At 36.7% G+C, this 13,714-nt stretch overlaps 1 protein-coding gene across 5 annotated transcripts in view; it reads left to right on the top strand.

Annotated features, from left to right (window-relative positions):
- Window positions 1–13,714, top strand: part of EPHA6 (EPH receptor A6) — a 374,179-nt gene that overhangs the window by 80,789 nt on the left and 279,676 nt on the right. For all 5 annotated transcript variants that reach the window (XM_071433800.1, XM_071433802.1, XM_071433798.1 and 2 more), the window contains one exon: window positions 3,180–3,843. In XM_071433800.1, the coding sequence (XP_071289901.1) occupies window positions 3,198–3,843 (646 nt within the window). In that variant the 5' untranslated portion in view covers window positions 3,180–3,197. The remainder of the gene's footprint in view (window positions 1–3,179; window positions 3,844–13,714) is intronic.

Genomic DNA, 13,714 nt, shown 5'->3' with positions numbered 1-13,714 from the left:
CATTTCTGAAATTACCTCACTTGCTGAAGCCAAGAGAGTAAACCAGATCTCTCTAGCATGAACCTTATATATTTGTTCCTCAGTTTAGAACAGAAACCTTCTCTTGCTGCCAGGTAAGAATAAAACTTATCGCCACTGAGGATTTGCCTTAACAGTTGTATCTTCTTAGCAGAAAGTAAAATGCAGTACAGCTCAAGTCAACAGGTTTTGCTTTCCTGTTTCCTACCTCATATTATTTTCAGACACTACTTCTTCCTTCAGTTCTCTGCATGGAAAGCCAGTGCTTATCCTTGTGTTTTGCTCAACAAGTGGTTTGTGTAGAATATTTTACTGTGTTCATGTTAAGTCAGCCACAACCTTCTCTTGTTCTGGGGTGAGCTCAGATACACTGGTTAAGTATGTGCAGGTGCAGAAACCTTCATTTTTAGAGAATTATCCTTAGAATAAAATGATAAGGATTTCTTGCTTAGAATACAAATTTTGCTGCATTTGTAAGAGCAGATGTTTTCGTCCATAAACTGGTGAGTGAGGACATTGATTGCTTATGCCCATGTCCCCTCTTTTTTCTTAAAATGATGAAAAATATCAATAAAGAATCTTGAGGTGTGTGCAGGATTCTAAAATTGCCATCTCAGGTTCCCAAACTGCTGCTGGGCTCGGTGCCTCAATAGCTGTTATCTGAGATTAAGAACCCAATATTAATCCATCAATCAGTGTGACAGCTTGTGGGAGAGGTGTCTTTCACTATATGTGAAGTTTACCTCGGTATCAGCTCATTAGGAAGTAGATATTTTCAACTGCTTGATATATCTACCCTTATGAATTGGAACAGCTTTCAGTAGTGATGTGTACTAAAAGGTTCTTGCTGATTTCTTTAAAATATCCAGTGTTCTGTTTTAAAATAGAATAAAAAATTTTGGGATCCATGAAGCTAGTTTTCAGTATTATATGGCTTATACCAGCTTAAAGTTACATTATTTTCTCTTAATAGTGTTCTCTGTAGGGCTGTTGGATATTAGTGAAATTTAAAAATGAGAGCTTGTGAAGTAGTTTGTAGATGTATGGAAACAGCTGAGACTTTAACTAAAATCCCAGCATGGCTTGTAGCCTAATCTCATATTTTGTACTTATATGTGATGACTAATCTTGGATTCTTCTCTCCCTCAATAATCAAATTGAATGATCTTCTATTTGAGTGATTTACTCCTCCTTTATGCTGCATGTAAAATGTAAGGACGTAGGCATGCTGGTTTTTATTCCGTTTTTCAACTAGAATTTTGAAGTCTTTCCTCCAAATAATGCTTTTATAACATGCTTTTCCCTAAGTCCTGCAACCCCAGGTGTAAGAATTAGCTTTATGCTGCTGCTGCTTCCCATCAGTATTAGCAAAGGTTTTCCTCATTTGAAAGGATTGTAATCAAAAGGTTTTGAAGGTAGAGCAGCACATTGGGATGGGTGAAGCTTGAAGGAAGTCTGAACTGTCAGCTTGTCTAAACCAGACAACTCCTGCCAGCTTTTGTGAGTGTCAGGTCAGGGATTTTTGTGCCACCTCATTCCTGTGCAAACATCACCAGTGAGATGCTTCTGTTCATTTGGTTTTGAAGTTTTGCACAACTTAAGATTTGATTAAATTGGAACTATAATATGAAATGCACCCAAAAGAAAACCAGTCTGTGTTTGGTAAATTGGTTTTTTTTTGTTGACTGCATGAAATTCAATTGCTGCCTTTCCTGACTGTTTTTATCAGATGAGAAATGCAACTCTCAGGTAAAATTAAAAGCAGATTGTATTTCATGCAGGGAGACTATGTCCACTATCACAGAGTGAGTTCTGTCAGACTTTTCAGTCACTGAAAGTGACATTTTGGGGTGGTGGAAGTCACCTTGTTTCCACTCAGTATCTAGGACTGGTACATAAGAGCATGTTCTGTATTTATAACCATACATTACCCAGCATGGCCCAGTGCAATGGCTGGGTTGAGATGTTTGATGTTAACCTTTTTCCAATTATTTTATATGTATGATGTTTAGACTACTGGCTCTATTAAAAAATTTTGCGGATTTTAAACATTTTTCTTGCCCAAAGGTAAATTTCTCTGAAATAGGAGATCTTAACAGGCTCTCTGGGAGCACAGTGGAAAGGCACAGGCACAGAGCATGAGAGATCTGCTTTGAATGGACTAAAGCCCTGTCCATGTTTGATCAATCCGTTTTGTTTTATTCTTTGAAACCACTTATCGAAGTGCTGAGCCTTTACTTTCCTACAGAAGTAACAGATTTATACTATTAACTGCATGGTTAACAGCTAACTTTAGGGCTTTAATTTCTTAGTTCAAATTGAGATATTGATTCAGAGTGAATATATAAATATTTCTGAGGAGAATCCCCTGGTAAGAGGAGGATATTTTGGATATTTTTTTCTTCCTTAATAATTTTAAGAGAAGTATCATATTGAGTATCATATTGAGGCTTTTGAATTAAGCTGGCCTATGCCAGTTTGGAAAGATCTTTTATATTTTAAAAACAACATTGTTTTTTTAAAACAGATGACTGCTTCTTAATTCTGTTTGGTGTGCTGGAGATGTTTGGTGGTTTTATAGTTCATTTTTCTTTTTGAGACTTCTCTGGAGCGCCTCATCTTTCTTTTAATGTGCCTTTAATGTTGGTTGGTTTTGGTTCTTATTTTGAGATATTTTTTTTCCTGCTGCTTCTACCCCTAAAAGCTAAGCTAAAACTTCTGATGGGATACAGTATTTTTGGGTAGAGAACTATAAATAGTTCTGTGTTTTGAGAAAAAAAAATATCTCTAGTGGTATATTGATATCAAGACTGCTCAGTAGAAAGTTGATTCAGTTATATTGAAGCTATTTTTGGGATGCTGGTAATCTTTTGAAGTAGCAGGTTATATAATGAGTTAAGCATTTGGAGAGAGCCTTTGATATAAAGTATTTGGAGATAAACATAAAAATATAAACATGGCCTTTATGTCCTTCTTTGCTAGGCACCACTCTTTTATGTTTTTATTAATAGAAACTTACATGGAGTTTCTGAAATCAAACTTGTGTGGTGTTCTGTAGTTATTTTCTTTTAACTGCTGACTTTCCACTAAACTTGAAGTAATTATTAATAATTCAGCCACCTATTTTTCCTGTTTTTCAAACACTTTTATTTTCTTTTCAGTGGGATGCCATAACTGAAATGGATGAACACAACCGTCCCATCCACACTTACCAGGTGTGCAACGTGATGGAGCCCAACCAGAACAACTGGCTGCAAACCAACTGGGTCTCCCGCGATGCCGCGCAGAAAATCTACGTGGAGATGAAGTTCACCCTGAGGGACTGCAACAGCATTCCCTGGGTGCTGGGGACCTGCAAGGAAACGTTCAATCTCTACTACATGGAGTCAGATGAGCCCCATGGAGTAAAATTCAAGCCAAACCAGTACACCAAAATTGATACCATAGCTGCTGATGAGAGCTTCACCCAGATGGATTTGGGTGACCGCATCCTCAAGCTCAACACGGAAGTTCGTGAAGTTGGGCCCATCAACAAGAAGGGATTTTATCTGGCTTTCCAGGACATTGGAGCGTGCATTGCTTTGGTGTCAGTCCGTGTCTATTACAAGAAATGCCCTTTCACGGTCCGTAATTTGGCCATGTTTCCTGACACCATTCCAAGGGTGGATTCTTCCTCGCTGGTGGAAGTACGGGGCTCCTGCGTGAAGAGCGCTGAGGAACGCGACACCCCAAAATTGTATTGTGGGGCAGATGGGGATTGGCTGGTGCCTCTGGGACGATGCATCTGCAGTGTGGGATATGAAGAGCTGGAGGGTTCCTGTCATGGTAAGAAAACATTATTTGATTTTTTTTTTTTTAATTTTTAAGAGTAGTAATATGCTGTTGTGTTCTCTTCCACTGTCCCATAATAGTTTCGAAATTACTTGAGAATAAGGTGTTTTTTTCCATGGTAATGGTTGTGAAGAATATCTCAGTGGCTGCTGAGGCTGTCTGCTGTGATTCAACATTGGCTTTATAGCAAAAAGGGGGAGAGAGAGTCTGTACCCATCCTTTACAAAAATGACTCTGCTATTTTGCTCAAGAATTTCTCAGATTGAATGGTGTTAGGCAAGCTGCACAGCAACCTTGGATAATAGAGAGCATTAAAAGCACTATGCACTGTAATCAGAAAATGAAATTCTCTTTGTTGTTTGATCTTGCTGGCATTAATTATCAAAATACACTCGCTGCAAAGATACAATGTTGACAGTGCCATTATTGGAAGCCAGCATAATTTTGTACATAAGGTCAAAAGGTTTCTCTCTTAATGGGATAAGGATTTTCTCTGAAACTTTAATGCTGAATGAATTCCTGTCCATTATGCAAGTGAGTCATACACTAGATCTGTACATGAGCAATATAGGCAGCAGCCAAAGTCTACCAGAAATGTTTTCTGCAGTACATTGACTCCACTGGTTTATTCAGTTGGTCATCTGATCTGCTGAGCAGGACCTTCAAAGTGAAATGGAGTACCCAAAGCCACGAGTTTTTGGGTGTTCTTTCCTAGTTACCCCAAGAATTACAAATTACTGCTTTAGAAAATTCTAATCTAATAGAGCTTCCACATATTTTGAAATAATTTTCCTAGGTTGATGTTGTCCGTTTAACTTCTACAGTGAATCTAAATTTTTATGCTTTGTTTTCTGACAGTTTTTCAGAATACATTTGTCTTGCATTGCTTTGTGAATAAGATGCCCAAGGCAAGCCCAACTGCAGGAGATGCTTTCATAACTAAAGAGCACAATTTAATTTCTGTAGTTCTCACTCTGCAGTGTGTAAACCATGAGTGGAAGAGTTCCTCCTCTTCAGGGTGCCCACATTTGTGCCAGAGCTGGTGGTGGAGATGCATGTTTGGACAGCTGGCAGTGCATTGGTACAGTGGGATTTTTTCAGTGTGACTGTTGAGGGTTGTGAACTGAACCATGATGTGTGTGTTGATAGACATCTTTCAGACAGCCATAATATTCTACTTTGAGACTTTGCTTCTTGGCTGAGACATGAATAACAAATTAAGAGTTTAAAAGTGTTGTTACTTGTTAGTAAATCCTGAGAAAGCTTTAACACCCATTCAATAAAATAAATACCTGAATATTACAAACGTTCTGAGGGGAAAATATTTAAAATTTACATTGAGCTTCTTTTCAGAGAACTAGAGAGTTGGGAACTAGGTGGGAAAAGAGTAGAAGCCACTCTATCATAGCCTGATAAGACCTGATCTATATTTATAAAATTCTCACATCTTTTGGGTCCTTCCCTCAAAGCCCTTTTGCCCCTCCCATTCCCCTGCTGGAGGTGTTGCAAATCTGAGTCTTGTAAGTGTATTGCACCATTCTGTCAGTGTTTTGTGCAGGCATAATCTGTGACATACTCAGGAGAGAGCCATTTCTTTCTTCTGCATGAAAATAGACAGAATAATAATTTTGCATTTTGAAGTCTGTTCTGGAAAATAATTGGGTGGTGGGAAATACTTGTTGATACTTTAATATATTTTTCCTACTTGCACATGGTGTCAAACTTTTTGTACCCCAGCCTGTGGCTCAGTGGGGAATAAGCACTTCATGGCAAATATGGCTTATCTGTCACAGAATATAAAGAATAAATTTCTGGTTTGATATTTGTGGAGATACAGACTCTCTATTCACAAAATACTAAATGGCATAAGGGAAGATATTCTGCCATTGTCATTGCTCATCATTTTGCAAAGCAGCAAGAATGGGAATAAAACCAGTCTTTGATCAGTTTTACTGCTGCTGTTAAAAATCATAGGTTATTTTCAGCTGCCTAAATCTCATTTACCTACTTTGCTAACTGGCAACATTTCAATTATTTCAATATATGTCAGATTTATGCATCTCTCTGTGGATCTCTCAGTATTCCCTATCCATTGCATTTTCTTGTAAAAGCATCATTTCAGAGCCAAAGTGTCTGAGAAGTATTCCTAACTGGATTGAAAATATCCTTACCTGTTCAATGTATACCCAAATGTCTACAGTTAGTTCAGAGGCATATTAATAGGGAATTTTTCAGTAATTTGGGACTAACTTCCTTTTCTGAAGTCAGTGGGGGGGAAAGTGGCATTGACTGCAAGAGATTCCCAGGTACTTGTTTGTTCTGTACTTTTTTTAATGGGATAATCTGGAATATACCCATCTTTTCTAAGTTTACTATGTAAACAATCAGTCTTTGATTTGAGTCTACTTTTCAAGATTTTGCCTTCAAAATCCTGAAATAGCAACATCATTCATATGTTCTTCTGTATCTTTAGGCATAATAAATTAGAACCAGTAATTTGGTAATGCAGATCAGAAATGTCTCTGATATGAACTGCTGGCTTTGCTAATTCATTTACATCAGCCCCAAGTTTCAGGTTAGAAGGAGGAAATGCTGCTAAGGATTCTGGTAAACAACAATTAAAAGTGGCATGTTCAATACTCTGTGTTCTCTGAATGTCAGCCCAAGATACAAGTTGTGCTGAATTTAGCAAATGTATAATATATACAGGTCATATCAGGACTTTGTGGTAGGGTTTTTCACATAGGAGCAAACAATCATGAAAAGGAACCTTTTATAAACTTAATCATAATGGTTCAGTTCTGTTAGGGGATGATATAGAAATAATTGGATGACTGGTAAGAGAAGTTTGACTTTTTAATGATTTACCAGAAATTATCTGAATTATTCAAGGTTAGGAATTAATTGCAAAGAAAAATTCAATTATATATAGCAAATACTAATTATTATGGTAATTTCAGATTTTATTTTAGTCTTAACCAACCAAACACAGTGCAAAAGTGTGTATTGCCAGCCATAAGAAATTGATTCTTCTTGAGGAATATGTTTAGGAAGCCACCACTTCCAAAGTGGGGTATATTTGGAGGGAATGCTAAGTGTTAAGAATATAAAACAACAGACACTGACAGACTCACCTGGCTTATTTTAATTGAGACAAATGGAGTAAGAAATGAAAATGTAAAATTCAAATTCTCTGACCTTGAGTTGACTGAACAACACTTCCTAGGGATACTAATGCCTGAACACATGGAGTTTTTAATTGAACAAACAGTTCTTTCCATTATTCATCACTTGAATTTGTGGTAATGTTTCAGTGTTAAGATTTCTGCTTTGGCAGCTGATCTTTGTGTTCTTTAGCCCTTCCATCTGATCCAACTGGAAACTGTCATTTTTCAATTAACTAATCCCTTCCTCATATATATGTATGTATATACCTGTAGTGTGGCTTTTTTTTTTTGGGAAACCAAGCAGTTCATGTTACAGTCATGCTTTAGTCACCTGTGTGCTGGCATCAAAAAGGAAAAGGGGAGAATAAAGTACTTTGGAACTGCAAGATACAGAGATACAGTATTGTGTAAGGTTCCTTTTGGGTGTTCTTCCATGTGTTTATTTGCTCATGAGATCAGATCTTTACCAGGCACTGATGGAAGCATCTTTAAAGGAAACCATAGAAAGATAATTTAAATAATTGTCTTTTAATTGGTTGTCTTTTTTAAAAGTCTCTGTAATTTATCAGATCACTTTTTAAAAGTTGCATTATTTTTTTCAAGTAAACAGCCATATATTTAGTGATATTTATAACAGATTTTTAACTTTGACTGCTCTGAAAGGAATTCATGCTTCTTTCCTGTGGTTAGGCAGTGAAGGTCTATTTTACATAATTTGTGAGTCTGCAGAGCTTTAGATGTCACCATTTCAATGGTAGTACTTGAAACCTTTGTGATTATTGGTGAAATATATTTTTCACTGAAAAATCTCATCTTTGGCCTTTGTAAGGCTGCACATCTCTGAACACTCCACACAAATTTTATCTTTCAATTATGAGTATGGATAAAGTTGAATTGTGATTTGTCAATCCCAGATTGGCTTCTTAGGTGGAACTGCTAAATAGTTGTTTTTAGTACAATGCAAGAACAAGGACAGGGAAAGAAACCAGAAGTTGTGGATATTAAAAATGTGTAGGTTAGAGTATGGAAAAGTAATTGATAATGGGCTCAAAGCTCTGAATGCATTTAACCACATATAGCTGCTAGCATTTGGAAAAAACTCTGAACTTGAGGCCTGTATACATTAGAAAAAAAGAATATTTACCATGGAAAAAAATTTAAATCACTCTCTGTTCTGAGGGGACATTGCAGATGGTACTGGCAGCACTTTTAAGTTCCCGTATCCAGGTTTTAATTTCTAAATGGCAGGTCATGTTCCAAGCTATTTCAGGCTGTATCTCTCATTTGTACTTTTTCCACTTGCGCAACAAAAATCATTTTGTCCTTCAGGCTTGCAATTAGTGTGAATTAAAACTAACATTGTTGCCTGGCTGAAATAGGAGGTAAATGAGGGATGGTGAACTGTGGCATGGATGGGATATTGCTTACTGTCAAAAGGATGAATTTTTAGTGAGTGGTACTAATCTAGAGAGGTCTGACTTGGCTGGATTCAGTAATTTCACCTTATTTCAACACTTTTCGGTTGTTTTGATGGCTGTTTCTGGTTTTCAGTTAGTTTGTTGTGTTTGCATTTGTTTGGACATTTTAATTGTAGCATTTTTGCATCATCTTTTCAGTGCCTTAAAAAGGGATATTTAAGTTACTGATTTTGATTTTTGAGGGGGTGGGTCTTTTTGGTTTTAGGGTTTTTTAGTGTGACAAAGTTGTAGGAATTAAATAAGTACCTGAAGGCCCCTGTCTTCAATGACTGCCTGAGTTAACAGCCAGAAAAATCTCAGATCCATATAAATTCATGCTGCAGCTCACAACCAAGCCTTTTTTACTTAATCTATAGCCATCTGCAGATTGTTCAGCTGGATAAACACAAAAACTCTGATAAAACAGCTGAAAAGGGATGCTGCTTCAGAAGTAAGGATTTAAAGGACAAAAAAAGCCCTGTACATTTGATTTTAGATAGTAAGGAAGCACCAGTGATAATAAATGAACAAAAGTTGTTTGCAAATTCTTGTCATGTCATACTTGCATTATTTTGAGCAAATAAGGAACCTTACCCTGGTCACTACAACCTGGTTTCCAAAATATTTCACTCTAAAAATTCAAATCAAAGCTTTGATTTTGTAATTGCACCTAAATAAATTATGCATAAATAGAAAACTTATTGTTTGCAAACTGAATTACTGTTGGAAATTGCTGATTTTCACTCCGATACTGAAATGTGCATTGAATAGAAACCTGCTTTGATAGCAGAACAAGGAAGTCAGCTGAGGTTAAATAGTGAGTTTGAAACTGAAAAACTTCAATATTTTCTGTTTGTACACACAGACAAAAGCTTGCTGATAACTCAAGTGTGTCTTGCCTCAGGTTTTGCGTTAGTGAATATTGCTGGATATTGATCCTACCAGCTATCCTTGATAAACAGTCGGCAAAAATTGTCCAAGGGACTGCAGGGATTGATTTTGCTGTTGTGTTAGACTTGGTAGCAGAGCTGCATGATTTGGCATTAGCAGCAGCCCACAGTAAATTAGTTACTTGCTCTTACTCTGCTGAAAAAAGTGCAGTGATGGCCACATGGAAAACTTGTGGTACTAATGGGAACAAGCTGTTTAACTTTTACAGAAAGTATAAATACAAATGTGTCTATACATCTGTTCAACTGTATATAGACTAAGTACATTGTAATACTGTTTGTTATTTTTTAACTTGAAGTTTCTCCTGTGCTGCCAAAAAGCAGGAGGACTGACAGCTTGGATGCTGTAGTGTGGCAGGAGGGGAAGAAGGAATGCACTGACTCCATGTTACTGTCCTGTGTCCCTCACTGTCATAGGATCTGTCTTCAAAATGTGTGTCACATCCTACAGACACTATCAGAAACTGTGCCCTCCATTATTGGGTAATGCAGCTTTTCCTTGCTTGCCATGTTTGGGGTTTTTTTCCTCCCTTCTTCTGGGAGTCATTAGCTAAAACTTCTGTTCAAACAGTTCACATTAATTTGCCTTGGAAGGATGTTCATTGCACTTCACACATGATCTACTTTGACTGTTTCAACAATCAAATGTATCAAATGTGGATGACTTTTGCTTGAGTGAAACCCTTGGCCTGCTGTATTTACTGCATGTAAAATTTCAGCATTGGCTGCTTGCATTTTCCTACAGCTGAGGAGCTTTTCCTGCAGCTGGAAGAGAAGTGTGGTGGGGGTTTTTTATGACTGAGTATATCCTCAGCACTTGAGTTTCCTCAATGTGCAGAAAATGTACATCTGTGTTTGGAGGAGGTCTTGTGTTGACCAACAGACGGAGGAGAGTAAACCCATAATGCTTCACTTAAAAAGCCCTGATATCACTTGTGGAATACAAAATTACTTGTGCTACTCATGGAAGTTGCTAAGACTTGCAAAAGAGAAATCCTTTGTGAGGCATCTGTGACAAGCCTTGGCCCTAATTTACAAAGGAACACAACTGTGTGCACAGCACAATTGTATTTTAAGGATTTCCATGGTCATTTCTTATAGGAGAATAACAGTTCTGACACAATAATAAAGGCTTGATATATTTGTCTTTGGAAATTCAGTTTCTAGAATTGTTGTTATTCCTGTTGGAGGCCTGAAAATAAATATAAGCTAAGAGAAAACATTTTAGTCATAGTGCTCAGTGAAAGTTTCCAAAGTTTTTACAGTAGATTTTTTTTCAATAATAAGAAATCTGACTCAATTTGTAGACTATATCTATCTAATTATATAATTATGTTATATGTAATATAATGGCTCAGAAATTCTCAAAATCTAGGAATTAGATTTTTTTCTGTTTGAAGATTTTTTTTTCCTTAGGCTTCTGAGCAAAAGCACTTAAATTTGTGCTTTGAAATAATTGAAACCTTTTGGAATATCATTATTATTTCAATGTGGGTTATGTCCCCTTTGAGAACCCATAAAGTGGAGATCCAAAATCTGAAGATAATCACTAGTATTTCCTCTGAGGCAGGTTATTAATCAGTAACACATTCGCAAACAAGCCATAATGCATGTTCTGTAATGAAACTGTTCCTGTAGAGGTTTAGCATCATTTTATTCAGTCAATTATTAAAGCATTTGTGCTGAGAAATATAATTTCAAAAGTGATCAATAAGAGGTTTTCTCTGGCGTAGCCTAGGAATCACAAGCAGGAGTGAATGCACAGAGAGATTTCTGAGGATGTTTGCCTTGAATACAAAAGGACGTGTGTGGGGGTTTAAAAACTTGAACTATATTTGCTTTTTGCAAGTCTCAGTAATAATGCAAATGAGACAAGATTTCCTTTAGCCAACACACTCTGCCTTTTCTTACTGAAACTTATAGTGGAGAATAATGTAAAAAATAAGTATCACTTGTCTTAGAAAAACTTACATAGACTCTAAGGTCATTCTGTGTCACAGAACAACTTGGATTTTAAGGGCAGTGGTATTCAAAAGGTTCTCAGAAACTGCACCAACCAAACCTTGTGTCCTGTGAGACTTTTTTTGGGCAAAGCAGTTTGGAGGCTGCTCCCAAGCCTAAGTTCTTACTAAATGGGAAAAAAACAAAAAAATTGGATGGCAAAGGCAGTACTGTTAATGACAAAATTTATGACTGACACCTTTGTATAAGAGAAAAGGGAAAGGAAGAAGAACTCCTGTGAAAGGGGAGGCACCACTTGGAGATTTTTCCATCCTCAGTAGTTTCAAGAGAACTCATAAGATGGATTTGCTTTTGAGCTGCACTGCTGCTGGAAGACTCTTGCAGGGCTCTTGGCAGGAGGAGAGGATCAGTAACTGGACCTCCAAAATGTCAGCTACCTTAGATTTGGATGGCAAATTCTGAGAAAGACATTCTAGACATAAATTAACAAAGATTTTCTGTTTGACATGTCTCACAGTCCCATAGTGTTTTAGTAGATGTGCTGAAAGTTCGCTCCTAAAAGCTTTTGTGGGATTTTTTTGTGTGGATTAGCTTTCCCCCCCCCCCCCCCCCCCCCCCCTTAATTTTACTTTTAGGAGTCCCATCAGAACCCAGGAGAATATTCTGCTGGGAAGAGCCTTGAGTTTACTGAGGTTGCTGACCTGGAGAGGGTAGCCTATTGAGCAGATTGAAGTAAAAGATTCATTTCCATGAATCTTTCTATCCTACAAAGTAAATATCCCAGCATGGGAAGGTGATCCTTGGGACCCAACCTGCTGCAGTGAGCTTGTGCTGTTCTAGCTGTGTATCTAGGGATGTGTGCACTAAAAGCAGAATAAATTATGTAAAACAGGTCTCGTACCTACCAGGGAAACATCTAACACCATCAAGGACTGCACTTGAAATGTCTCTCTTTAAAGAAAAGTTGCTTCAAAGGGATACTGATCAAAGCATGAATAAATTCCCAAAGGACAGGGAAATGTATGCATAGAGAGATTATACTCCAAATGCTAACAATGAATGTTTAGCTATTTGGTATCTGGCTATTATATAATAATAGTTATGGATGTGAAATGTCTTAATTTTGCTGTGACAGCTTGACTGTGTTCCCAGATGTTAAATATTTCAAAGCTTATCTTACATATATTCATAAACAAGATGAAAGTGTTAATTCTAATTAAAATGATGCACAGTTCAGTAGCAGCCCTAATAAAGTCCCTGTGGAACAGTGAATTTAATAGCAGTCTATCTTTTATGCAGAATCAAAATGCAGATTTCAATTTTACTGTAAACCAATCTTCAAGGAGAAACTGAGCAGTCAAGATCGAAGAATTGAAAAATTATATTAGAGTTATTTCAGTACGTGCAGAATTTTACATACCAATATCTGTATGTAATGGTAGTTCAGAAAGAAATTGGCGGGGGGGGGGGGGAGAGTACAAGCAAGCAACAGCCCATCCCAAATTTAAAGACTGTCCTGAAGTACATATTTCACTTGGTGAATATTTATAGGTTGTGCTTGTGGTAATATTCCTCATGATATTTCCATGTTACAATTTTTCTTGCAATTATTTTTAATCAATATTTGAGAAACCACTGTGTTTAAATGTAGCTTAATACTTACACACATGTGTATTCAAGATGCCTTCATAAGGGTAGCAAGAACTTGAGTGTGGAATTATTGGGAGGTGAAAGACTGAAATAAAAGACATAAAAGTATTTTTTTTATTTTAAGGCAGAACAAATTTTCCACAACATTTAACAGAAAAAAAAAAAGAAGGTCAAAAGTCAGGAGATGGTAAGGACTCTGAGGAAAGTCCAAGGGGAATGCCTGGAGACAGGGTTGGTTTGTAGCATTTAGGATACCAGGAAAGGCAAATCCCAGATTATGAGGAAATGTATATTTTTCTTTTCAAGATATGAATCGAGATTCTTTGACATGCAGTAAATTAATAATGGGTTTAATTACTTCTGTGTGTATTTCTTATCTTGTACTAGGAATTATTACCATTTTGCCTATTTATCTCAATTTAATATTATATTCCCAGTTAGTGCAATTAGCAGATCCTGTTAAACTGTGTTAGTAAGAGAAATTCTGTGAAGGAATTTCATTTTCCAAAGAGTCTTTTTCAATTCTTAAGAAAGACCTGAATTCTCTTCAGATGAAAGTTTTGGAGGAAAATTTAGATTGATCAGATTTTTTTTTTCCTTCTATGTTCTTTCCTTACAAAACACTAAGTAAACTGATAGTACAAAAAGAAAAAAATTACAAATTCTTAGTGCAGTATAG

The sequence above is a fragment of the Agelaius tricolor genome, unplaced genomic scaffold (assembly GCF_023055355.1).
Source record: "Agelaius tricolor isolate 1412-34295 unplaced genomic scaffold, bAgeTri1.0.p SCAF_9, whole genome shotgun sequence".
Classification (NCBI taxonomy): domain Eukaryota; kingdom Metazoa; phylum Chordata; class Aves; order Passeriformes; family Icteridae; genus Agelaius; species Agelaius tricolor.
Note: the sequence above shows the minus strand (reverse complement) of the source record. Positions and strands in the feature narration are given on the sequence as shown.